The sequence below is a fragment of the Homalodisca vitripennis genome, chromosome 4, assembly GCF_021130785.1.
Source record: "Homalodisca vitripennis isolate AUS2020 chromosome 4, UT_GWSS_2.1, whole genome shotgun sequence".
NCBI lineage: Eukaryota > Metazoa > Arthropoda > Insecta > Hemiptera > Cicadellidae > Homalodisca > Homalodisca vitripennis.
In genome coordinates, this window is record NC_060210.1 from 87,145,769 (window position 1) to 87,173,301 (window position 27,533).

The 27,533-nt window shown below is 31.8% G+C and overlaps 1 protein-coding gene across 3 annotated transcripts; it reads right to left on the reverse strand.

Annotated features, from left to right (window-relative positions):
• Window positions 1–4,847: 4,847 nt before the first annotated feature.
• Window positions 4,848–25,830, reverse strand: LOC124359697 (retinol dehydrogenase 14). Of its 3 annotated transcripts, none has more exons than XM_046812644.1 (8): window positions 25,730–25,830; window positions 17,300–17,505; window positions 16,411–16,503; window positions 13,153–13,392; window positions 12,123–12,305; window positions 11,163–11,272; window positions 9,982–10,071; window positions 4,848–8,079 (listed from the first exon to the last, which is right to left on the reverse strand). In XM_046812644.1, the coding sequence occupies exons 2-8, from the start codon at window positions 17,493–17,495 to the stop codon at window positions 7,975–7,977; spliced, it is 1,017 nt and encodes a 338-aa protein (XP_046668600.1). In that variant the 5' UTR covers window positions 17,496–17,505; window positions 25,730–25,830; the 3' UTR covers window positions 4,848–7,974. The 3 variants fall into 3 exon arrangements, with proteins under 3 accessions (XP_046668600.1, XP_046668601.1, XP_046668602.1); XM_046812645.1 differs by having other exon boundaries at window positions 25,663–25,760; XM_046812646.1 differs by lacking the exon at window positions 25,730–25,830 and adding an exon at window positions 21,075–21,131.
• Window positions 25,831–27,533: the final 1,703 nt, after the last annotated feature.

Here is a 27,533-nt window from a genome sequence, read left to right on the forward strand (position 1 = left end):
ATGAGGTGAAATTGATTGTTGGTGAAAATGAGGATGGTATTGTTATAAAACAATGGTTAGACAAATGCTATGTTCTAATGATATAAAAAAATAGTTTATATGGTTGCAACGGTAAAGAAAGGTCGTGAAGAAGAGATTATATGAAAACTCTGAATGTTGATGAACACAACAGCCAAAAAATTGACATTGACTTGGCCGACCAAATGGTACCTTACAATACAGCTGATTGAAAATCGCTAAGATGCACAAAAATGTACAGAACATCTTCTATCTGGAACATCTGTACTAAATATTTTGGTAATTTACAGATTCCTAATAAACAAGGTTATCGCTCAATTTCTTAATTAAATAAAGTGGCTCAGTTAGATCTCGTAGGACTTTTAAACAACAATCCTGTTACTCCAGCAACTCAAGTAGGAGATCACTTTCTGAAGGAGTCTGACATTTTTATATTGGTGTAGGTAAAAAAATAGGTGGCAGAGAAAAGTATGTAATAGTTGTTTTCAACAAGCAGCTCCAAAGTTAAAAAATAATTAGAAAAACATGTAAAAATAATCACACACTGTGGTAAGTATCCAGGTCCTCCATATAATTTATGTAAACTTGGCTTCGAAGATGCAGTAATATATTCACAAAACCTGTGTTTTCGCTGTGCTACATTAGACAAACAAAAATCTATAGCAATTTGGCTACTTTTTGTTAATAGTATATGTCTGCAATAAGTTTTTTCAATGGTTATTAAATATTTTAAACTAATTTAAATATAGTAAACTTGTTTTTAAAAAATCAGTGTTTTTCTTGCTTTTTAATACAGTAAAAATACTGACTGCAACTGAAATAAACAGCATATTATAGGTGACTTGCCATACTAATGGCAATCCAAAGTAACAATATCTTAATGTCAAAAGAAAGTCTTTCTGGCTCTTAAATATTCTAAGTTTTGCTGCTAGAAATTGCTAATAGTTTGACAACAGCTGACAAAAAACCTTATACGATTCACTAGTCCCTTTGGACTTTCTGGGAACTGTGAATTAATATCAAATTTGATTTGATGGCACTGGATGTTAGCTAATGTTGTAAAAATCTATAGGTCTCAAGGTAATGCTCCTTCAAGCATTTCAAAATGCAATAAAACTGAAATTCGAGCTAACTCCCATAGCCTCTTCAGAATTTTAATTTGGCCACTGATTAAATGTTTCATATTTTGTCAAAATCATGTTTTTTCCACCAATACTGAATTTGATATTAATACATTTTAATATTTGTGAAGTCAACAGATATAATTAAAGTGCTGAATTTTTGCTCATTTTTAGTTAGGTAGTTCAAATGTTTAAACTTTTTAATAAAACACTTTCCATTTCTACTAAATAATAAAAAAGGAAAAGATATATTTAAAATTTATCAACTATGAAAAACATTAGTGATTTATAATGAAAGGATATTATTTAGTGTTCAAACTCCACTATTAGCCATTACCTTTAGCTTTGCATGTAGTTCTCAAAATTAAAGACTATATAACCTTCTTACTGACATAGCCTTTAAATCACTTAATATGATGTTGAGTCATATTTTTCATTTGGTATCAGGCTTATACAAGGGTTACTCTAAAACTTTGGTATACTGGCAGACCGTGCATACTCCAATAATCTTATAACTCTTATCTGATTGTCTGAGTGCCAATCAGTACCTGAAAGCAATTTGAGCTCATCAGTCTACGTGTATTTTCTGTTTGGAAAGATATATTTTATGCAGTCATTGAGAGAGCACTTTCAGTTTATGATTTTACATTCAGTTTGTCTTAAGAGGAGATCATGAAACATCCCAAAATTGCCTTTGGTTCTAAAACACCATCTCATGTAACTATTTTTTTTTTATTTATTTATTTTTTTAATATTCATAATTTCAAAGGAACTGTAATTTGCTTCAAGATGGTGAATGTTCAAGAAAGCAGCATTCTGCCATCACTTAATAAAAGTTGATTGGGTGTGCACTATTGTCCAAGTAGATAGACATTGTACTAATGTAATGATAGATCTTTCCTGGGATTAGATCAGCAACAGAGCGAATAATCTTGCATTACTTTTTAAACTACAGGAAAATTATTACTTGAGGGGTACCTCATGACTTGAACATTAGGAATTTAATTTTGTACCATGACAATGCCTCTTTCCATACCGCTGCAAATATTTCAAAATCTTTACACAAAAATGGTATTAAATAAATAGAGGACCGCAATATTCACCCGATCTTGCTATGAGCGATTTCTGGTTATTCTTCAATCAAAGGAACATTTGTGCGATCATATGTTTTCTTCAGAAGCCAAAATAAACTATGGATACATAAATACTTTGACTCTTTCAAAAATTGAGTGACTGTCAAGTGGACAATTACTTTTAACAAACCTAACATTTGATAAGTCCAGCACAAAAACTCTTAATGTATCTCAAAACTTTCAGAGTGACCCATGTATCAGGTATATATATATATATTTCATTGGTAATAGTCTTAGAGTATCAGGGGTTAAGCGAAATTGTGACTGACTTATATTAGGTTTTGCACCTATATCAAAAAAGTATAATATATATACAGGGTGTAACTGAAATACACAGACAAACTTCAGGAGGTTGTTCCTGGAGTCTAAACAAACCAAAAAGTTCCTATAAATGTGTGTCCTAAAATGCTTTGTTTTCTGTCTGTCCGTCTGTTTGTTTTTTACATTAACATTTTTTTATAAACAACCATTAAAGGTAGAAAGTTAAAGTTTTCAAAATATGCTAATCTAGTATAGATTGTGAATTAAAAAAAATGTTTAGTCCACAAAATTCAAAATGGCGGGTTCTTATAATCTTTTATGATGAATTTCTCAAAAACTACTTTCTGTATAAAGAATGTACTAGAACCAAAACATTGTATAAATTTTATTCTAAAAGAAACAGTACCTCATTTATTGCAATTGCTCAAGAGATGAAAAAATTGTGAAATTTTTAAACCTAGTAACACATCATATTTACAAGTTTTTCCAAGTTTCAGAAAATTTAAGTATTCTACAAGTGTTAAGAAAATTTAAAAAAATATTCCACCATCAAAAAGAATTTTAAGCTGTAATTACTAAAAACTACGGAACAACTTAACAGTACAGCAGTTATTTCAAAACCTTAGGGATCACTTTACAACAAATGTCCATTTCTGTTACTGTTTACATTGCAATGTTCAGAAAAGCCAACCAGTTTTATGAACCTATGTGCAAACACTTACAGTTTTGTTTATTAAGGTAAGTTTCCCAATACATCGGATGTTGTAAATTTGTTACAGGTGTAATCTGAAGTTAAAAATTAGAGAGTTATCTTCTCTGTGCAATCTGCAGTACGCTACTGATCAAGCAATATATACTTATTATTTTCTAAAATTTAAATTAAAAAAAATCTTTCAGCCTCTTTTGTAAACTTCATCTGAAAGTGTTGACAGCAACTGTTTAATGTCAGTAACTTTGGATTACTTTTCATAAATATTGTAATAATTTTTACAAATTCTAAAATATTCCAAAGATCTTTTCTAATTTTAAAAACTTTAATGTGGCTTCAAGAAATATTTAAAAAAAAAGAATTAGCCAAGTTGGTCCAGCTGTTCTCGAAATTAGCACTTAGCAACTCATATAGCAATTCATTTTTACTATACAGATCACAGTAGTTGAGTAAAATTCAGTAATGAGGAGTATTTATCAATGAGATTTAAGCTTTGAATTATTCAAAATAATAAGGGGCATTGACGAAAGTTAACCCTAAACAATAGTTGATACAGTGTTATTTATCAGTACAATATTAATAAAGTAATCAATAGATTTTTCTTAATGAGCAGTTCTAGTTTTGAAGATATTGTTGAACTATATTTTGTATACTTACACAAAAGAATTAACAGTGAAACTTATAAAATTAAATGCTTCTCTGTTTGTCCCTTAAGAAATATTTTTGCAATACCGTTTTTTCATTGTTAGTGAACTTTGTTGAAAAATGAGCTTTAGTGAACTAATAACTAACATTACAATATTACAGGAACATCCGATCATAGCTTTTCACTAGATGGATCTAAAAATGAGCTTTAGTGAACTAATAACTAACATTACAATATTACAGGAACATCCGACCATAGCTTTTCACTACATGGATCTAAAAATGAGCTTTAGTGAACTAATAACTAACATTACAATATTACAGGAACATCCGACCATAGCTTTTCACTACATGGATCTAAAAATGAGCTTTGATGAACTAATAACTAACATTACGATATTACAGGAACACCTGAACATAGCTTGTCACCATATGGATCGAACTAGTTAAATTGAGATTAAAATATATCTAATGTGATAAAATGTATTTGATACATTTCTTAAAAAAATACTGGTTCTGAAAGCATGTTGAAAAATTTAATATGTGTACTCATGTGTTAGACAAAATACAAAAACAGAAACAAATATCCTGTATTAATAATCCTTGGTTTATCACTTATGAGATAGATATATAACGAATAATTTCCTTCAAAAACTTTTTGGAACCACAATAAGAATCAATGACACCAATGAATATTATTGAGTTACTGAAAGGGTTGAGGAGAAGCCGGAAATAGCAGCATTTGTTGCTGAGAGAGTTTTAGCTGTTCTGAAAGGTATAATTTGTCATCTCCTTTCCCATGTTTTGTGCATATTTTAAGGGATTTATTACTTTTTCACCTATTGATGTTTGACTGCAGATATAATAACTTATCACTCCCAGGTAAAATCCTGGGATAACCAGATGTTGAATGATGTAAAATTCTTATTAGTGGGAAAAGCAACAATAAACCAAATCAAATAACATAATTGAAATAAAACATTTATTGAACAAATCACATAAGAACTATAAATTATACCTAAGATTTTATAATAAAAATTATCAATTACTTAGCTCTTTACATGGCATTTATTTACAATTAAAATGTTCTTTAAGTGTAAGTATACTATGTGTTAATCTAGTAAGGACAACATAATATTGAAGTTTAATACCGTCTAGCACACAGAATTTTTTTGTAATTTATGATTAAGAGCTTTATACATGTTTAAATTTAAGGTGCTGCAATGGGTTTTTGGATTGTTTTTAAAAATCAAGCTACAGATGTTAAAGATGACTTTCCTAAAGGCTGAAATAATATTTAGAAAATGTTTGATTACTTTTTGTGGAATTATAGATGTTAAAATAGGAATTTTTTAATCAGGCCCATAAAAAAATGGCTGTACATGAAATTATGATTTTTTACAAGAAGTTATGATATGAATTAGGAAATAACATGTTTTCTAATGATTTATGATTTAAGGAAATTACGTGTTTTCAGGAAATATAACGTGAAAAGATATTAAAATATTAAATTTGTATGTTCAAATTAGATTTATCATATAAAAAACCTGTCATTCCCTCCAGCACCTTTTATATACATACTGTAAAATAAATCATAAATTGTGACAAAAAGTTTTTTTACTTATCGCATCACCTTTTACCATTTTACTATCTATGGACTGCAAATGTTTTCTATAACACAATAAAAAAGTAGTTACAAATTATTACAATTCAAGCTGAACAACATTATGTTCAGAAATACTGACATATGTAAACAAAAAACCAAATATTAACATTTTTAAGCTTGGAGACTGTCAAGAAATCACCAACTTTAGGCCATTTGAGTGTTTTGTCACCCACAAAGAAATAATATCTGGAAGAACACAAATTAATTTAAAATTTGGAAAAAGTCAACAAGGTTTAATATATTTTGGCTCAACTCAGAAATAATAGTCAATACAACTTAAACTGAAAGTTTTCTTATACCTACAACAATTTGTTATGGATATCAAATTTAATTAAATTGTAGTGGTAAGTAAACACAGTGTTTTTTTAACCTCTTTTAGGGTATTTTAAGAGTTTTGCCTTTTGTTTAAAAAGCATAAATATGTACAAACATGTGTATAAAATGCGTATTGTTTGTGTTTCTTTATTTTTCCTCAACTAACAAATGGTTTAAGTTTTAGAGTTGACAAATTTAATGATTCCAGACTTACAATTCACATGGTTCAGGGTCAAGTGTTGCATTTTACATGTCTAATTGGCTTATTAAGATCTACCTTTTTGCTAAAAATAACATAAATTATATTTCCACTAGCTTCAAAATTACAACAGTTTTAAAGTTCAATGGGGAATCAAATAAAAGGCTACATATAAAAAATAACAAAGAATACAATAAATATACATTTACCACTTTATTTGTTAAGATCAGATTTCAAACTACAGTGAGTACTTTTTTATTGCTCTTTTACAAAACTATTAAGGCAATTAGTATAGATTTACATTTATTTAAAGAGTAACTATGAATTCTCTCAATTATTTATCATCTAATCTTAATGAATAACATATCTTTTGAAGTTTTTAAAACAGCTACTGTTCTGGAGCTAGTAGAAACATTTCTATATGTAAGTTAAGCCATAAGATACACAAACGAATATACTTAACCCATGGAAATTAATAAGTCACGATATTTTTTGAACAGACCTCGTATATCTATGCTAAACTGTACAGCTATAACTTAAATTGAGTGATTTTTGAGATGTTTAAGTAATATACTCATATATAGACATACACAAAAACACATCTTATACACACGATTATGTAGTATTTTAAGTCTGCTTGGACCCATGAAAAATCCCTAAGTTACTCTAGGAGATTAAAAAAATATCTATATATGAAAGGTTTTAATAAAATAATAAACTTCGGCATCACCTGTCCAGAAAAGGCAAAAATGTTCATATCCTTACAAATTTCCAAGAAAACCAATTTTCAAGCACATTTCATAATAGTTTCTGTAATAAAAATGGATAGGCAAACTCAAAGAAATATTTTAAAGTATTGTGTGAACATCAAGAAATGATCAATCATACCACCTAACAAGAAATGGTAGCAATGTACTCTTTATGACAGAAAATAAATAGATAGATCATTTTTTTTATAATAACTACTACTTGTAATCATTAAACTAGGAATACTTTGTAATGAGAATACAGTAATGTAATTTACACAATTTTGCTGGATGAAGTGACCACTATATTTAATTTGGTGGTTAAACGTTTTCATTAGGTACATAATTTTTACCCTGGTCGAGAGTTAAATAACTAATGTAAGAGTATGAGCATGGGTTGCTCCAATCCCTTACAGATCTCCCAATGATTTGTGAGTGAGAAGTACTCATTTTTATAAGTGGATCTAAAGAATTTGGTTGAATTAGATCCTCAGTGTTCTCACAATACTTTAAGAAAAAGAGAACTTTATTTTAATAAAAGGAGAGACCGATCCCTTTTTAAGCCTTTTTCCGACCTCATGGGAAGATCTTATCAAACGAAATAAGGGGTAGAGTCTATATAGTACAAGTATAGGTCAATGGTACTGATAAAAATGTAACATTCAGAGACAGAGTTTTAACCTACACTATCTCTAACTCATATCCAAAGTCCATCATGTTAAACTAGCTCTCCCAACTTTAAAGTTTACAGCTTGGCCTAAAGAATTGAGTTGCTTTAGATTCTCTGAGTAGTTTTATTGTTAATTAATTGAGGGAGAAAACTCACTGGAAGTACTCAGCGCACTATAGTATACTCAAATAGAACTGTGGGTCAAGGTCAAGCTATGAAAATAAACATGTGTAATATTATGTAGAATGATCAACTGGCTTTTTCAAAGGTTAACCATGACCTGCTAGTCGTATTTAAGTTTAGTCTAGACTGAACTCTTACATAAATGTCAGTACTTTGTAAGGCAAGAAAATCACTATTTATTACCAATAGGGTTGTATTGTAGTTTCTTGGGATCTCTCCGTTCTACTCACCAGAATTATATCCTGTACAATATAGGGTGAGGGAAGGAATTCATTGTCTAAACATTTAAATGGTAAGTGTAAAAATAATTAAATGTGAGGGTCTGAAGATTTCAGTTGCACCAGCTCCTCACAGATTTCCCAGTACTTCTTGGCCAGAGCCATGTCTTGGATTCCAGACGATAGCGAAGCCTCCTGCAAGTGAAATAGGTCTTGTTGTTATTAAAATAAAATTTTTCATTGTGATTCTGAAGAGTCACAAATAAATTGTATTATAATTTTCAAAGGGTTAAAAATTTAACTACGGATCCAAATACTCCACAAAACAAAATATTAAAGTGGCTCTTGAATAATAAAATCATCAATTCGTTAGATACCCTTCTCCTAATTTCTATTGGAGCAGTCTGTTTTTTTTCTACTCAATAAAAAAGTTATATAACCATTTTTATACTTAGTTTTTAATAATGTTAAAGAAACAAGTAAGAATCAATAACTAGGTTTATTGGAAATTAAATAACGTGTAATGATTACAAGTGTAAAACTTTTGTGATGTGTCTGACGAAGATAGCCTTGCTATCGAAAAGCCTCACAAAAATAAAAGTATTAAATATTGGTTTTATGTGTTTAAATATAATTACATTAACAGTAGCCAATATAAGCTCCATTATCAACATAGGTGACTTTTGTCAAATTTAATTTTGTTTTCTTAATTATTCTCTGTACTGAAGACTTTGGAACACCAGTTTCAAGTTCAACCTTCCTTAGTGATTTCGGTTTACCTGGAGAGTGGAGCATTGATGTGCATAATAGTATTTCTCTTTCGTAATTTGATCCTCTAGAGTACTTCTGAAACACTTCCAGTTTCTAACAAAAGATTTTTCCACTTAGTTATTGTTGGATTGCTAGGTGGTTCAACTCCTAGGTAGGCAAACTGAAATTGTCTAATTGCTTCTGTAATGTTGCCAAAAGCAATAGCCTACGCACAACACTAATGTTTTTTTTTTCAGCAAGCCATTTCTCGAACTTTAATATCAGTAAAACTGTAATGGAGGAGGTTAGGTTATGTTTTTAGAGCACAAGCAATATTCTTCTATCAAACAGCGGTTTTCAACAATGAGCATTATTAAACAGTTGTTCTTTAAAGCTGCAACGCAGTAATCAAATCAGGTAATTCAAGAAAAGAATTTTTATAGGAAGCAAAATAGTAAAATTTTCAATATGTCACCATTTTGTTTTTAAAGTTGTTAGGAAGCTTTAATTTTCACAAAATATTTTGATAACCTACTTTATTTATTGTGTAGAGTTTGATAATGTTCTGTTCATAAATGGGCAAGTTATATAAAATCAAACGTTTAAACCTCTTTGTGGGACGCTGTATATGCGTGTACAAACCTAAACTCATCTTTAGCTTTTTATATATAGGGATCTAATGGGTTAGTACCATTTATACCTTCATGGAGACCTCTAATGAAGCATTCTCATTTATCATCATAAAAATTAACTTTAATTAAAGTTTCAATACAAAGTCTTTGTTTGTTTGTAAAGCTACTGACAGTCATTATGATTGTATATAATATCTTTTCATAAGAATATTTTATGATCTTATAAAAACACACATCCATCACCTTAACATTCCCTATGAATCATTATATATTTGTTAAATTATTATTTATATAATTATATTAAAATATTATGTTTAATTCATATAAACGTCAAGACACTTAAATTCTATAATCTGGTTGGACTTCTTTTGGATTGTCATAATTCATATAACACAGTGACCAATTTTAGAGTAGCACAAGCAACATACAATGTTCTATTTTGATTGCAAGCAGTGCTCTTTATTGCAATTTGACTCTTGATAGTTGCATTTTGAAAAAGTTTTAAAATTTGGCATTGTACTTAGTACAAAAACATAAAAAAAAACTTTACTGACTTAATTTGTATTTTTTGTGAATTGTCAGAATTAATCATCCATTGAGAATGCTCATCCTCTTTGCGTGCATTCCCAATTCTCCCTTTATGCTCAAGAATATTGATCCTGTCTTATTTTGTAGAATACAGATCAATACATTCTGTGAGAATATTTTCAGTTACCTTGCAGTCAGAAAAATATTTTCCATTGACTCCTGTTACTTCCTCAGAAACAGCCAGGTATATAGATGTCTGAGCGCCTTGCTCCGGCGTCTGTAACATTCAAAGATAATTAAAAGATGCGATAAATATTTATATTGTCCTTTTAAGTTTAACCTGTTAACATTGTGTAAAAATGAGATACAATGGTATATACTAAACAAATATAGTTTCCAAAATCATTATTCCTTTCAAATACAGTTTGAGGAGTTCCAAGTTAAAAAGGTGCATTCCGACAGTGTTCCACCTAACAACAGATACAACTCCCTCAAGAGCTTATAGACGACTCATATTTCCTTCAATGTTGGGTTGAGATTGTGAATTGTTCTGTTCACATTTGAAATAACTGCTTTTCAGGAAAAAATATTACAAAGAAAAATGAGTATGATTTGTCAAGTTGACAGGTATAGTTCTTTTTTTGTCCTGAGGCAAAAGGATGGTTTGACCCCACGCTTAGTCCTAAAAGGACCTTTGCGCCTCCCTTACTTAAATTTGTGTCCTCAAAGTTCGAGGCTTTAACAGAAGCCTATCAGATTTGAGGGCTCCTGTTATCTGATATCCTTGGGGCTGAGGAGATATGCTCCCAGGAATCTTTTCCGAATTTTTGAGATAGCAGGACAATCTAACCAAACATGCTCTGCTGATTCCTCCTCTTCTCCACAGATTCTACATTCGTCAGTCTGGCTAAGGCCCACCCTCATAAGATGTTTCCTGAGGAGGTCATGTCCTGTCAATATTCCTAATATCAGTCTAATATCCTCCTTACTCTAATCCAAGAGAGCTGCCCACCCTTTAGCGTGTGGAGAGATAAACATTTTGGATAGTCTTAATCTTGAGGCTCTACTCCAATTAATGTTTCTTATCCTCTTTTCCCAATCTTTAACAATAGCTTTGCTGTTGCAGGTATAGTTTGTGAAAGGAGAGTTGATAACTATGGTGTGTCAAGATCACAGTCGTTATATTTCTGATGTTATCATGCCTTTTGAATAATTAATGCTAAAACATATTTATAATAAGAAATTTGACTCAGATCTGCCATCTTAAAACAAACTTGATATTATTTAAGGACTATTTTATTTATGTTTACAATAGTCCAGATGATTGTAAAATTGATTAATATTTTGTGAAAGTATTAATATTCTTACCTTGAAAAATCCCTTGACAATGAGATTGAGCCCCCAACTGAGAGGGGCCGGAACATTCCTCCAAATCCCAGAGTCTATCAGCCCAGGATGTAAGCAGTTGGCAGTTACTCCTGTTAGATTATAAGTTCTAATTATAAAACTCGTAAATTTACCATAAAATATACATAATTAAAGGTACTATATCTGATTATATTAGTTATAAAAGTTAACCCATCCATAATAAAGTGTGGCATAGCATAGCATGAAGCATGTGTGATTGAGCTGAACCTGTAAATTAGTAGCCTATTTATTTCTACATTTAAGTTGGCTCGTTCTATACAATGTTACTGTCTTGTATTAAAAATTATATTTCCAATAATTCAATAGATAAGCAAGGTTTGTTATATATTTAATAATTATTTTTGATTTCCTGTGTACAGAAATTAAAGTGTGCATAGATAATTTATTAATAATCTTATGGAAGGGAGAAATCCTTATATTTAGGAACCCCAATGGATCATGAATGTAGTGAGTTATAAACCTGACCACTTCATTGATCAGAGGAAGAGTCATTAATGCCTTTTGGCACGGTACACGTGTGATAATTTTATGAGGGTTAGATATTGAGTGCATAATACCTTTAATTGTATTAGTCAAACAAGAGACTACTCATCCATAAATTATAAATTGAGGCACGAAAAAAGTGAGGACTCGGCTGCCTGTGTGAAGTGAGAGGCTCGGATAGTAAATATTCAAACAGTAACAATTAAAGTTACGTGGTACAGCCCTAGCCTTTTTTTACAATCCTTGAGAGTATAGCTCAATTTCTATGAGTAATATGTTTTTTAACCTTATAGGTAGATAGGCAATAGACTATGTATGCCAAGTTGTGGATGATATCACAAGCACAAGTTCTACAATGTATTATTGTTCAACCAATTCATTAGTTCTTACATAGTATATTAATATTCATATAAATACCAGTGCCTTCCAGCCTCCTGGCTAGCTCTCGGGTGAAGAGGATGTTCGCATATTTGCTACTGTAGTAGAGGTAAGCTGGCAATGTGTTGACGGGGTTGGGGTTATTAAGGTTGACACTGGCAAGTCGGTACAGAGAGGACGCCACCACTACAATTCTGCTTGGGGCTGATCTCTTTAGCAGATCTGAAACGTACAAAACACTATTGATATAAACATTCTGTTTAGTGCATTAGTGTAATATCAATAACACAAACAATTCCAATTTATGAGTGATACCTCAACACTAGATCAGCAAGCAGAGAAGAGCACAATCCATAAAGAAGGAGCAGTGGACAAAACCCAGGCTTATCAAATACTGTCATTTAAACGAGGTGATTACAAGATCTGTACGGGTTAGTTCATTCCTATAAACAAGGGTTAAAAAAAGGGCCATTGTTATAGTTGTTAGAACATATCCTTTCATTAATTTTATCAATTATTTTCAACCTACCCCCTGGATTGCTTATGTTGCTGGTAATGTGAAAAAATTACATTTTAGAGATCTAGCCTCGAAAAGTGTTTTGTAAATTATTACATTTTAAAATCCATCAAGCCTTTCCGAACATAATGCAAATACTCCAAGGCCAGAATCAATCCTTTTATATCATACCAATTGATATTTGAATTTTTAATAACTTACTGATAACACTTATACACTATCAGGAAGTTTTGATGATAAATCGTATCAGGGGGAATTGAAAGAAACAGTTGGTGTAAATATTCATCTCAATACTATTAGATCAGTAGATATCTGCTAGGATAATGCTTCAGTTATAACAGGATTGTACATGCAAATGTAATTTCAAAACTCTGTTCTTTTGTGCCAAAAAATGTGTAATTTGAAAAAAGTTTCAAGAGATTTTCAGGTATATTAGCCAAAATCCAAACTGGTTGGCAGTCACCTTATGGGGATCATCAGTTTTCTATTTGTAGAATATGGCTAATAATTTCATCCTTTCTATTAGTATAAGAACAAGTCACAGTGACCTACCAATCAACAGGTGAGTCAGCAGGAAGGGTCCAAACTGGTTGGTAGCCATTGTTATCTCCAGACCATCAGCAGTCCTCTGTTTAGAGAAGGTGTTGGCCATTCCAGCATTGTGAATTAACACGTCTAACCGACGCTCCGTTCGGTTAATGTCGTCAGCAAATGATCTCACTGAGCTTAAAGAGCTCAGATCCAGCTTCTTTACGATGACATTGTTGTTTTTTGTTGTTTCTACTATTTGTTCTGGAAAATAAAAATCATTATATTGATTAAACATTGATGAAACAGAGTGGTGATCTTAGGAATCTCACAGAGACTACAATAGTGTGCTGTCCTGATGGGTCAAGAGTCAAGTCAAGATAAAAGGGCAACATAAGGCTAAAATTTAGTATTGTAACAAGAATCCCAGAAGGTTAAAAACAAACACAGTAGCATGCAAAGATAAATGCATATTTTCTGGACAGGAATTTAGTGCTCTAATTTTGCTGAAAAGCTAGTGACCTGACCCAAATCTATTATGCCAAAGAGGTTCTAGACTACACAAACCATTTTTGGATCCGTATGACATTTTCGTGCTTTTATTATAGATGTGGTTACACTTCTAAACTGTATAATTCTTTTCTGAAACACCTGAAGAATATTTTACTAAATATCAGAGATAAACGAAGGTCGTAATGATATAATTTAGTTTTAAGTAAAAAAAATTGACAAATCTTTATCATTTGGAGAGGAATAAATAACAGATAAAATATTTAATGATTTTTTTATTCTACATATCAGTACAATTTTAAATCAAATAATGGAATAAATAACTATATTTTTCAAAAACCTGTTTACATTAAGAATGAGGAATTTTTTATAAAAAATTTCATTTCTTTCTAAATATTTAATAAGGAATGGAAATTGATAGGATGGATCCTAAATTCACTACATTCATTAGAAGAATGCGATATAAGTATCGTTTAAGTATATTAGTATATTAATGTCATATTGAAGTGGGTTCAAGTGGATTCTGCACTTCAGCTACAAAGTCAAAGAGACTACAAAAAAAGATGCAGGAAAAGATAAAAGCAAGACAACACAAAGTGAGATGAAAATTATAGGGAAATAGGGCTGACTGTTGACAATCCAAAGCAAAGTTAGATCAATGAATAATGGGAATTTAGTTTGGTAATTTTATAAAATCCATAATTTACGGCAGGTAGTATAGTTTTACATAATGAAGCCATTATTAGGTGTTCCATAGTTCAGTGACTACAATAGCAAGCCATTGTCGAGTTTCTAAGAACCACAGAAGGTCAAATAAATTCTTGAAAATATGACACAAAAAAAGGAAAGTGAAATAACGGCCAATTTTTATCATGTGTTAAGTCCTATTTCACAGTTCAAATGTACTCATAAATTCTCTAGTAAAATCTAAAAGCAGGCAAACGAAAAATTACGTTCAAATTATTTGCCATTTTTCAGTTACAATGCGTCAAGTGTCAATGCTTCGTTTGTAGCCGATTTTTGTCGTCCAGGTTTAGAGCGGTCTTTAACGCTGCCTGTTACCTGGAGACGTTGGACTGTTTTTTGAACTTCTAATTTAGATACAGGGGTTCGATTGGGATAAGTGTCATTAAGTAATTTCCTTACTTCATCATAAAATCTCAACCGGACTCCGTAGCCTGCATCATCAGGATCATAATACGCTCTAGTCCACTAAAACACTCTACGTAAAGTATCACAAAAACACGACTTAACTTTGTTAAATCACACTGTATATCAGCTAAACTATATTTAGGACGACGATTCTTCGGGCAAACAATATTTTTTACAAATGACGTTTGCACTAAACAAAGTTTTGGACTAGACATATTGGTCAGACAATGTTTGGAAACAATATTTGACATTATTTTAATCGCCTCTGGTTGTACTGGGAACTACACAATTGGCTTTAACTCAAATTAACCTGTAGAGTATTGCGACATCATGGACTAAATACTCGTACATTTAACGCACAATACAAGGGTACCAGTAGGATAATGTTGGTTAAACTGTTGTTTTATACACTATTTTAAGGTTGGTTTCTAACAGGGTTAGGGTATGTAAAAATAGCGATGATTTTAAACAGTTTATAGACAGACAATAAGTTTACTTAATAACAGCGAAGTACTGGTCTAAATTTTCAGGATAGCTTACTTGTTTTATTTTCTCATTTAAAATAAATATTTACGACAGTTAACACATTTTTTAAAATTTAATATTAAAGTAAAATCACCAATAAACTGGTTAACCTGTGATAGAATTGTATTGTTTTTTCATAAATTCTGCTAAGCGTTCACCTCTGAATAAGCTTAGCTGAACAGGTTAATGAATAGCTTTAAATTGATTCCTTTTAGTTGTGTCAAGTAAGATTTCTTTCTGGGCATTACTGACAGTATGTCTTCGATGGACCCTCAAGGAACGAAGCAGTCTACCTTGGGAAAGCCGACCTTATCAACATCCTTGAAATGACCATGATGCCCATGATTAAGTACTTCTCATTACAAGCAGCGTGTTCGTGGGGCCTACGTGACTTTCTTGTATCCGTCGTCTATTGCAGTGTTCACTCGTTCTTTTGCGTGCGTGTCTGTTATTATGGGAGAATGTTGATGGAATGATACAAAATTAGAAGTTTTTGACACTTGAATAATTTATTTAGGATAGATATTAATGTATTATATTGACAATGATTGTGAGGATTATCAAAGTTGTATTATTTAGTAAACTTACCGACTATTCCATTTTACGCAACATTGTCCGTAAAAATTGTAACAGTTGAATAGATTTCCTTCATGAGAATATAGCTTAACTATTGTAATCAAGTTGACTAAGTTTTAAGGTGGTAAACTTTTGATTTGAGTGATAGTTGCAGAAATGTTGATTTGTCGGTAAAGACACTGCGATTGTATAAGTTTCATAAAACGCTGCAATCGCTGTTTGATTGAGTTAGTTTCTTCTTAATTTCAAAATCACTGAATTATAGGAATTTAAAGTAGCATATTTGGGCAATTTTGTAACTACACCCGAATAAAGAAAAATATAAGGAAAAATATATTATATTTGTTTTATACACATGATTATAATAGTTCTTTAAATTAATATATGAAAACATATTTTTCAAACAGATATAACATAAAATGCATAGAAAATGATGACAACCTGATATAGACTATTGACGTTACAAGAATCACAATCACAAGGAAATAATAATCCTGAATGTATTGTTCTTTCACCTACCTCTGACTTTGTTGGCTTGCTCCATGTTACGGCAGGCCATAATGACTCTGGCTCCCCTTCTTGCCAGGTCTAGGGCTGTCTCCTTGCCGATACCTGAAACGGTACATTCTCCTGCTTTAACTTGAAATATTTGTGCACATGTTAAGGCAGATCAAGGAATACCATTATCCTCATCAATTAGGTTTACCTCTACCTAAAACCTTACGTTATCAGTTAGATTAGAGGATGTTGAAGGGAACATTAAGTTCGTATTACATTTGTATATTATCATAGTTAGATGTATCAACCGCGTACAGTATTTCTGTTTACTCTGCGTAAGCTTATTTTGAATAAAGAAGTGCTAAAGTCAAAAACAAAGTATAAGCAAAAAGACGAAATGTATAATTAGTGTTTTTAAATGCTTTGAGGAAACGTTCTCCCATTTAGAAATGTTGAGTTGAGGCAAAGTTGAGATTGCGTAATACATGTTTGGTGTAATAATAAGAACTCTATCAAATCCAGAACCTAAAGTATGCAGAACAAGGAATTTGAAGAAAGAAAGAACATTGTAACACAACAACTGTGATCTCGAACACAAAGTAAATAAAAAAAGGAAGAAAATACACAAAATTGTACATAAACAGAATATTTTGAGTTGTACTTTTTACATTGTGTTTTATTTTACCTTTCAATGACTTCCTTTTCTAAGGTTTAACGTAAAGTACTTATAGCAACTATCTGATTTCAATAAACGGATGTTGAGAGGGTCTTTCCTGCTTTTTATTCCGAGTTTATTATTTTATACATTACTTTAAGGAAAGTTTGACTTATTGGAAGTTACAATAAGTTATTTAGAATCTCTTATTGACATCGAAAACAATCGACACGAAGAAACTGTTAAGGAACTCACCCGAGTTACAGCCGGTGATGATGACCGTTTTGTTGTCCATCCTGGAGCGGCTGGAACAGATCCCGAGGGTGAGGCGGTTGTAGAGCAGAACTGCTAGGATCAGCACCAGAGCCAGGAGAGCCGCTGCACCTACTGTGGCGAGGACGAGGGAGCGGGTTGCGGAGTCCCAGGCTTCAAGGTCCCGCCACACAGTCATCTCCCCTCAACTGTACATACACAGAGCGTTAAGTGTACAAATCCTAACAAGTAATGTAATATATCTTTACAAGTCCGGAAAGTTCCGTATAATCCATGCAGGGAGAAAGCGGATACGGAACATCATACAAGGACGAAAGTTGAGTACTCCACTACTGGCACAGAAAGAGGATTTTCTAGTAAGTAATCGTTCTTTCCGTGCGAGGCAACACCCGAGTGCGGAAATTCGTTCAAGGGCAGGTAAAATAATTTAGGTATACGTGTGGCTCCTCTATGCAAACTGTCATTTTTCCGGAAACCAGTACAAAATAAGATTAAAACTGCTTCGGTACACAGAATACTTGCATCATTATCTAAATGTTAAACAGATTTGTCTGATCATCCTCACAAAGCTAGTCCAACATTCCCAACCATTTAAGCTTTGCTTTTCTCAACTTATCCAAACTGTCCGGATATTGCCGTAAAGAGCAGTAATTAACTGTGTTCCATAGTCAGAGTTGCGTCTTACCAGTCTGGTGTACCACATTTACTTATCGGGCCTTCTGATATTCCCCATTACACTTCCACAAGCTGCATCTGCGCAACACTTCATGAATCGAATCAGTAACGTCCACTCTTTTCCAAAGTTTCACCCCATCTACTAACTAAGCCATTATTACGCCCTTGAAATATTTCCCAGGTGCATTGTAGTATTGGGATGAACCACAGTAAACGCAGAAGTACGCAGAATTTGCAGAACGAGGACGATTCGGCAATGTGCTGTACGATATTAACTCTGTCTCTCACTTTTGCTGCTGTTTTCTAAATGTGACCTATCAATGTGAGATATCGGTCTAACATGACTCCCAAGTACTGCAGATGGTAATTGTGTTTGTTTGGCTCTATTAAGCTTATAATTAACCAGTTTGTTACTTAGATAAAAAAACAGACTTCCAAAAAAGTGTACGTATGAGTTACGAGCGGTAATAAGGTTATTATTCTACACCACGTGTAGCGTACTAGGCTTTGCTATGATTCGATGAAAATATCTACTGCTCAAAAAATATAATATGCTCACTTAATTTACAAGATATCCTGCGGACAGACAGGCACATAACCACACTGAAATTAAACTTTTACATACATAAGGCAGACAGAAGAGAAATTCTGCTAGCCTACAGAGTGATAGGCTTCAATGAAGCAGGAAGTCTAGAGATGACATTTTTCATGGTATATCTTGCGGTTAGTTAGGCAGCGTTATGTCACATGTTAAAATTTCACATGATTGTAATAAATTCGTTTACAAATGAATTTATTCTGCGACTTTCTCGTTGCCATCATGGTTGCCCATAAGACCAATGCGACCCATAACGCTCAGCCAAATCCCATAGAGTGACATGCGTCATCATCGAAGTCGTTATTACGTTTATGGAAATGAAGCTTCATTCAAAATTTCAAGTCAGTTAGTTCTCGAGATATCATGCTTATAGACAGAAATGAAAATTTTACAGCCCCAAGTGAATATGCTTCGCTGATTATCAACCAACAAGTATGAACTGCGAACTAAATGTAATTTTGTTAAACAAGAATCATTAAATTATTTTTTGCCTAACTGAGAACAGATAATGTTGCTGATTTTATAAAGGATCGTAACACTAATTATTCATCTTGTTAACGTATGTGTTTGATAATACGATTGTAAAAACAAATAACAGAATCACCGTGATAAATTTAAATTTATTAAGATGTATTTTATATGTTTAGTAAAAATCAAATATGTTAATTAAAGTGAATGAAACAACTTAATTTACTTTTTTTCTTACCATACATTTCTCAACAAAAATCATTACTTCTCCTGTTGGTTCAACTATCTATTTCCATTACATCGTAAAAATGTATAACATATACTTTAAGTTTATTAAATAACTTGGTGTGGTCTTAAAATAATCAAGTTGCATATTAATATTCATACAAAAATTGTTCAAATATAATTCAAAATGTAAAATGGTTTTATTTTATAATTTTTATCCTGTTTACCAAAACCTAGATTTGTTCATAATTATTAAAAATGTATCCATACCTATTGTACATTGTAAGGTAACGTTTGCTTCCAAATATCTGTTTCCACGCATAAACATTCCCCTCTATCAAACAAATAAGCATTATTTCAAACTAATGTATACAAAACAAATTAATAACTTACTTTAAACAAAGAGGATAACATAAGGGGGGGAGTGGTTAACAAATACAAAGTATAAAGTTAATACTCGTATCATAAAATAAAAAGTGTATTAAAATTATTTGAACGATATAAAATAAAATAAAATTTAACGAAAAAAATATGTAAAATGAAATAAAAAAACACTTATAACTATTATTTGTTTTTGATAAGAGAAACTTACTCTAACTCAAACGTATTAGAGACTACCTTTCAATATTATACATTACCCTCTCCATTATCTACACGTATTATCTTAATATGTATGACTATCAGTTACACGCGGCTTCTCACGCCATGAAATTTAGTAAAACAAGGATACCATGACCATATTCTGTTTAAATGGCATTCCAGACAATCCTGAGATAGGTACAAATCTCTGAAATATATTCCAATCTCTTGATTCGTTTTAGATATAAACGTAAAATAGAGCTCTGAAGTCGGAGAGTAAAACTGATGTTTTTTAACTACCTCTGTAATTTCTCTCCAATATTTCATGATATTTTATTAAATAGTTTCAAAGATTCCAGTAAAAGTTGAACTATTTTAGACCAATGTGTAGAAATCCTAAGTCTAAAGAGAAACTAAATTTGAAGTTCTTAGCTTTTCAATTAACACACTTCTGATGTAATAGATTATGGATTTTTACTGTAGTCGATTAAATGAAAAAAAAAAAAAAAAAAAAAAAAAAAAAAAAAAAAAAAAAAAAAAAAAAAAAAAACAGACAGAGAAAAGCTTCTACATGTAACATGCCTTTTGTAAAGTGTAACTGACTTTGACTAATGAATAACAACAAATATTTATTATCACTTGTTTAAATATGTATAAATTGTTGTACTTATTATACTTGACTTTGAAAGGTGATTAAAACTCCTTTAGACATTTACTATCGGCTGATTAAGCCAAGTCCATAACTGTAATGAACAATGGAATGTTAATGGTGTTTTCAAGACCAGTTGGGCGTAGCCCGAAGGAATTTTAGAAATATGAATAACCCTATATGTTAACCGAGGATCCTAAGAATGTCCATGTAAAAGAACATTATAATCAGTTAATTATAATCGTTATTATAATGGGTTCAGTAGTTTTTACGTGATTGAGTACACACAAACACAATAGATACACCTTTAAATTTCTATACTTAGAAAAAGTTTTTAACCTTTATTTCAATATTTACATTTAAACATTATTTTTACTCCTTGGCATGAAGGGTATAATTGCCAAAAATGAAAATGAAAATAAAGCTCATCTAAATTTTATTTAATACTAGTTTGACTGTTTGATTTTAGAACCTGAATTTGCTTCACAATTTACATTTAAAACTTAACTTTTAATAACCTTTTTATCAATTGAGAAGAATCTTTAGATTTAAAAGTGACTTACGAAGTTTCGAAGTATCCAATGCGCAGTACTCGGTACCGTAGCGGAACGAAAGTGAATGTGAGCCCACAAGAACAGGAAGTCTCACTTTCTCCACAGAGTCGTGGTAGTGGAAGTGGACCGGTCTCTCACTGTCAGTGTGTCTGTCTGACAATTGGCTCTTACGCACTAAAACCTAGGCTCAATTACCGCCTAAATTTAACGAGGACATGCTAAATCTCCGTGAACTTGGTGGTGCAGTTGGGTATTTAGTTGAAAGATTTTTTTTTTTTTTAATTTTAGAGGCAGGTTAACATAACTCTACTGACAGAAGAATACACAATACACATATATTTTAATAACATCAAGAGGATTTCAATCAATTTTGTAATCAGTCACGATGAGACAGCAGAAGATAACGACGCGATTTTTCCAAAATGACTCCAGAAAAAAAGACATGTATATATATATATACATATATATATATATATATATATATATATATATATATATATATATATATATTCAATAAACATTGAATCACAAAAAGTACTTGCTCTGCCGGGACTCAGAGTATATATAAGATATGTTTTTACATTAAAAATAACTTAAGGAAGTTGCATTTACTATTAATATTTATATGACATATTGAGCTTGTTTTGATATTTATTATGATATGATATAATCATTTGTTTAGTATTGTGAAGACATAAATAAAATAAATTTAATCTAATTTACTTTTTAATCAAGTTTCTAATTTGCATTATGTTTTTATGTTCACTAATAACGATTATGTTACGAAATCTCACGGGTTTGTCAAGACAAATTAAATAAAAATCAAGAGGTATTAACATTTTTTATCTTACAATTTTTATTTATCACGATTACTTATGTGAAAAGAAGGTCCGAACGTAACTTTTTCCATGTAGGCTACTATTTTGATATGATTAGTGAGACATTCATAGACGAAATCTTTGGCAATTCAATACTTTGAGGCAGTACTAAAAAACAAATGGTATTTATAAGTAGTATTTATGAAAACAGTTTGAGATACCAAAACATTGCTTATTACAAAACGTTTTTTACAAGCATTCTAGAAAACTTTTATTTTTCCTCTGATTCATAACGGAATTGTGAATTTTGTTAATCTTTAACAGCCACCATATTCTAAAGAAATGGGGTACCTTGCTGCTCAACGGACTTAGCCGATATATTTATGAGATTGATGTTACACCAATTTTCACCTTGTTTATGTTTTTTAGGGTCAGTTATCGTCTCCAAAATCCGTGTCATACAGCGTTTTTATAATTATAAAGTGTGGAATTGGTAGTGGTTTTGGGATCAACGTGTCATTTTCGGCGAAGTTTTGAAAACACGTTTCTTAAGTGCTACCATAAAGGCAATTGCGATACACCGGTTTTATACACAAACTCTTCCTAAAACACGTGTTAATGTGCACCTTTGTTAGTGAAAATCAAAAACTGCTCTGACACATTTTATGCCAAACGACAACTGAATTTAAACCTTAAAAGAATCAACTTACCGTACACATTGTAATATTTATTTCGCCGATATCGAATACCATGTACACGATGTTCGCTACACACTACTGTAGGCGAGACAAGCACAGGTGCAACATGAAATTTTTATAACTCAAGTCGAGAAGGCCGGAGTTTTAACTTCAATAAATTATCAACGCGTTGAATATTTTATGTTAGTTCAACAAGAGTTTCTTCGATCGTATTGTGCTCATTTATTGAGCATTAGCGGCGGCGCGCACATTTTCTCATGTTGTACGAAATATGAAGTACTTAACAGCATATAATATTAATTTATTTATTAAATTTGGTCTAAACACAGCTAAGCAGTAAAACAAAGTAGCTTCAAATATTAGCCATCATGTCATACATTAATGACATTGATGAGGTTGTCGGCCAAGTGATTGAAGGAGTTGAAAAATGAGCTTTTACAACTTTTTTATGTTACTTTTTTGCCTTTCTGTTATTTGAATTGTCAATCTCTATATTATATACCAGTGTTAATAGGGGATCTCTATTAGCTACGCCCAAAACTATAACACACGTTATAGAAGTTCTTTACTTTTGTTATGTATGTGAATTGTTTCAAATTGTTTATGAATCAACAAAATAGAAGCCTTTATGAATTGTATTACAATATTAAATTGGTTATTTTTGTTAAATACATTATATACTGTTTTGTACATACTGCACTGTAATAATTTTATCTGTGAATTACAGTATGCATTGCTTAACATAGTATACATAATGAAAGCTATAGTTAAGTTTCTTGTCTGTATTAATGAGGTGAAATAAATAGATTTTCTTAATGGGACAATCAGCCCATTAGTAAGTCACCGGTATGACTTGCGTAGTACGACCTACTAGCCCCGGTCATGCTCTGGCGCAATGTCACCTTTTATAATCAATCAGCTGATTACCTTACAGCTTACCAATTGGTAACCATAAATGTATCTCGGTTATTTCTTTTTCACAAATGATATAACTCCGCAATCCATTAAAACCTTTGAATCTACTCCATAACCTCCGGTAGCAACTTTTGGCGGTAAAAGATACAACCGTAAATACTCTTATCTAAACAGCAAAACTCAACTTCGAGCCTACACACTATTTGAACAGCAAGCAACATGCGCTAGCCGATCAAAGAAAATACTTTGCAACTCAGCAGTACAAAGTCTGGATGAAATTTGGATCGTAAACTTAAACTTTTACTTCATATAAATATACAACTAAATTTAAGTTTCATATTATCGTAGGTTGACCAATTGATAAATGATGACACTGCAATGGCTATATATGAGGATACAAATATTATAAACATTGTTTAGTGCTTTTAAGAGACCAGAAACTACAACAAAACTCTGGAATGGGAATGTTTAATTTATGTAAGAAATCTCTTCAATCCTGCCGCTTTAATGATTGTGCAACGACTCAAGTACAGTCCAGGCCAAAACAGGGGACTCCGTCCTCCGACTACGTACTGAACGCACGGGTTATCAAACTTTCACCCGGGGCCATCTTGTAAGATACAAGACGAGACTCCTTTTGAGAGAATCCTTATACTTAATTTAACTGGTATTTTCACGTTTTATTATTAAATATTATTTAAATATTAGAGAGAATTTCAAACAATATTATAAAAGCAATTTATACTTTACTTTATATTAACATTAAATTTAACATTTAATACTAATTTAACAGTCACCGTAGTATAATATTTATCAGACCAACTTCCAATAACTGATATATAAGTTATATAACGAATATAACTTGTATTTTAAGTAACCACAATAAAAACAAAGGCATGTTAAGGGAAACACTAAACACCCAAAATTACATGACATAAAATCACAAATTTTATGATAACATTTATTAGATATTAACATTTTATCATGAGGTCATCAATTGGTATGTGGAATACAGTTCATTAACTCAAATATATTAGTTCTACAATTGATGTAAGTGCTATAAAGCTAAAATAAATTTTCTCGCACATTGTAACTTTATCTTGACATTGGAACACCACATCCCTTGATGATGCAACAATACTGCTTAATGTTTTAACTTTTTATATGCAAACACTATGCTTTTTATTTGTAGTACGGTACCTTTATATTTATATAGTTAGATGGCCATAAAAAGTTTAATTTACGCAAGTAAAATGTTATACAAATCATGTAATGATTAACACCCCTGATGTGAATATCCTAGTGGTGTCAATATTAGCCAAAATGTGTTATATTTTGTTTGTTACCATAATATATTCCAAATAATTTGTTTGTAAAGCGCACAATAATGTTATCGTGAAAAATCTTTAAATTAAAAAGTATTTATCTCATTTAAAATCGATTTCTGAGATTAACTTTTGGAGATTATTTCGATTCGTTTTTGTTGAGCATTACACGCTGCGTATTTTAAAATGTAACAAAACCATGCCAAGTAAATATGTAGGCCTAACAAATTTTATAGTGACAAAATAATTCTATTAAACATTATTTTTTTCTATAAAAAGAAAACACAATTTATAACATTATAAAATAATATCCATTCTAAGGACCAACTCTGATCTTGACCAAAGTTGTGAAATTCTGTAGAAAGAATTCAAAAGATTATACATTCCAACTGTTATGAGATAGGTTTCCATTATCGTTTCCTAGTTACTAAAATTGATGACTGCTATCTTCCAGAAACTAGTAAAAATACACTTTCATTTTGATATTTCCTACTGTACTTGGTTTCACTTCTTTAATTTTAGATATAAACAAAATCAAAACGTTTTAGTCATGAACGATTGGAAGTACATGGTTATGATTTGTTTATTCCGGTGTTTGCGTTTTCATACTGATGCAAGTTTTTACTACATTAAAAATGATGAAAGTTCTAACTGCCACGCCAAAAGACATATTAAATGTTTAAAATGTGGAAATTACCTTTAATCTTTTTCTTAAGAGCACCATATAAACTTAACAGTAAGTTATGGGCACACCATAATATATGTTACATCCGTAGAAATATTCCTTTGGACCTTCCCACATGCAATTAGTAGTCAGGCAATAGGTAATTCTAATTATTACCTTGGAAAACCTCAGGAAGTAAACCTCAGTGTTGTAAATTTGGAAGAGATTCAAGGCTGATACTCACACACACTGGAGTAGGAGTGTCCTGGCCGGAGTGGGAGCCACATTCAGCGGGAGAGAGTGCAGCAGAAGAGAGGAAAGCTTGTCCGTCATTAGGTACTATGACGTCAGCAGTCCTCGGCCACGGCCTTCACCTCTCCTCCCTCCACCTGAGCCACCAAGGTCAATATCTTCTTAGTTGTGAAGTGCCAAAATATTACATTTTCATTTCCAATTTATGATCTTACTCTCAAAACATAATTCAACCGCAAGAAAACAATGACTAACAAAATGACTGAAAGCTCTACAAAAAGCTAGAAATGTTGAAAAAAAAGGAAAGAGTACTTGAGGTGAAACTATCAACCGAAACACAACAAACGTAAAAATAACTTTTTTCAGAATTTAGACATCGTTATTTATATTGCATATCCGGCAGCACCGATGAAAATGAATGATCAGTAACACGTATGAGACCATTTTACAGCAAGAAAGAAATTATCGAAATACAGTGGAGTTCCGCTAATCCGAACACGTTTAATCCGAACTTCCGGTTAAACCGAACACGTCCAGGAATAAATTCTCATATTTATTTATAACGATAATGCACAGTTATAGAAAATAATGACCTAAAACATGAAAATGGGTGCATCACACAATAAAAAAAACTTTCATTAAATACGCGTACAGTTTTATTTAGGAGTTGGGGTGGGGAGTGGGACCAGCACCTTTTTGTATATGTTTATCAGCCGTGTGGATCGTGTCTCGCTCTCACAGTTTTGTTTACACTGCAGCTACTTTACCTGTTCTATAACTATATATTATATGTCTAGGCATATACAAGTGTCGCAGTCTAAACGTAAAATATTAATTGAACAGATTAATATAGCCGTAGATGTATCAAGGAAGCTTGCGTTTTGTTTTGAGGTTAGCCGTGCAGTGGCAGTGGCCATTAGAGATGTGTCTTTCAATTCGAACGGGTCAGTCATGTGAACAAGTGATCCAGATTAGAGTACATATTTCAAAAGACCCGTTCCCCTAGAACGTTTCGTTCACCTGAATAAGTTTGATATTTTTTTCAAACCACTTATGTTATTTTTAATGATGGTTAAAACTTATAATATTATTATTAAGTTCATTTAAAAACTCTTATCCATGAAAAATAGCTTAACATCATATGGAAATAACTACAAAATATAGAGTTTAGACACTAGGTTACACTAGGTCCTCAAAATTATTCAGTCGTTACTTTCGTTCACTGCTAACCGATTTAAATAAAACCGTAATCTTATAACTCAAAAGGGGGACTAGGGAGTCTCCCCATTTGTAGGGAATAACCTTACTTATGATAAATCAAAGGCATATCAATCAACCAAGTCCATTGATTATAAGTATTAATATTTAAAATATTTAGCCATGTATCTAGTAACTTACAATTACATTTTAAAAATAAGTTTTAATAGATATATTTGCATTTAATACACTCCTGAAATAATAAATTTATTGTTATATATCTATCCATTCACTGTACGATACGCTGTTTCTTCCTCTATTCAAATACTTTTTTACTAGAAGATCCTTTCGTTCACTCGGTCATTATACATCCAGTCGTTCATTCGTTCATTTTGTTCAGTCAACACGATGACCGGTGTAACACGCTCTAGCGGGAAGGCGCAGTAACCCTGTACTGACCGGTTCAACTGAACGGGTCGCAGCAGTGAACGATACCGACTGTGCCGGATTAGTCAGCTGATCAAATAGAGTGAGTGCCGAGCAGTGGTGGGGATACTTGGAGGGGTATTTACCCCACCCTGCGTGAACTCAAATCAACC

Coding starts and splice junctions, on each gene's coding strand:
- LOC124359697 (XM_046812644.1), bottom strand. CDS start 17,495: ATGACTGTGTGGCGGGACCTTGAAGCCTGGGACTCCGCAACCCGCTCC. Junction 16,504..17,299: donor CATCACCGGCTGTAACTCGG/GTGAGTTCCTTA, acceptor GTACCGTTTCAG/GTATCGGCAAGGAGACAGCC. Junction 11,273..12,122: donor CAGGAGGCTGGAAGGCACTG/GTATTTATATGA, acceptor ATAATCTAACAG/GAGTAACTGCCAACTGCTTA.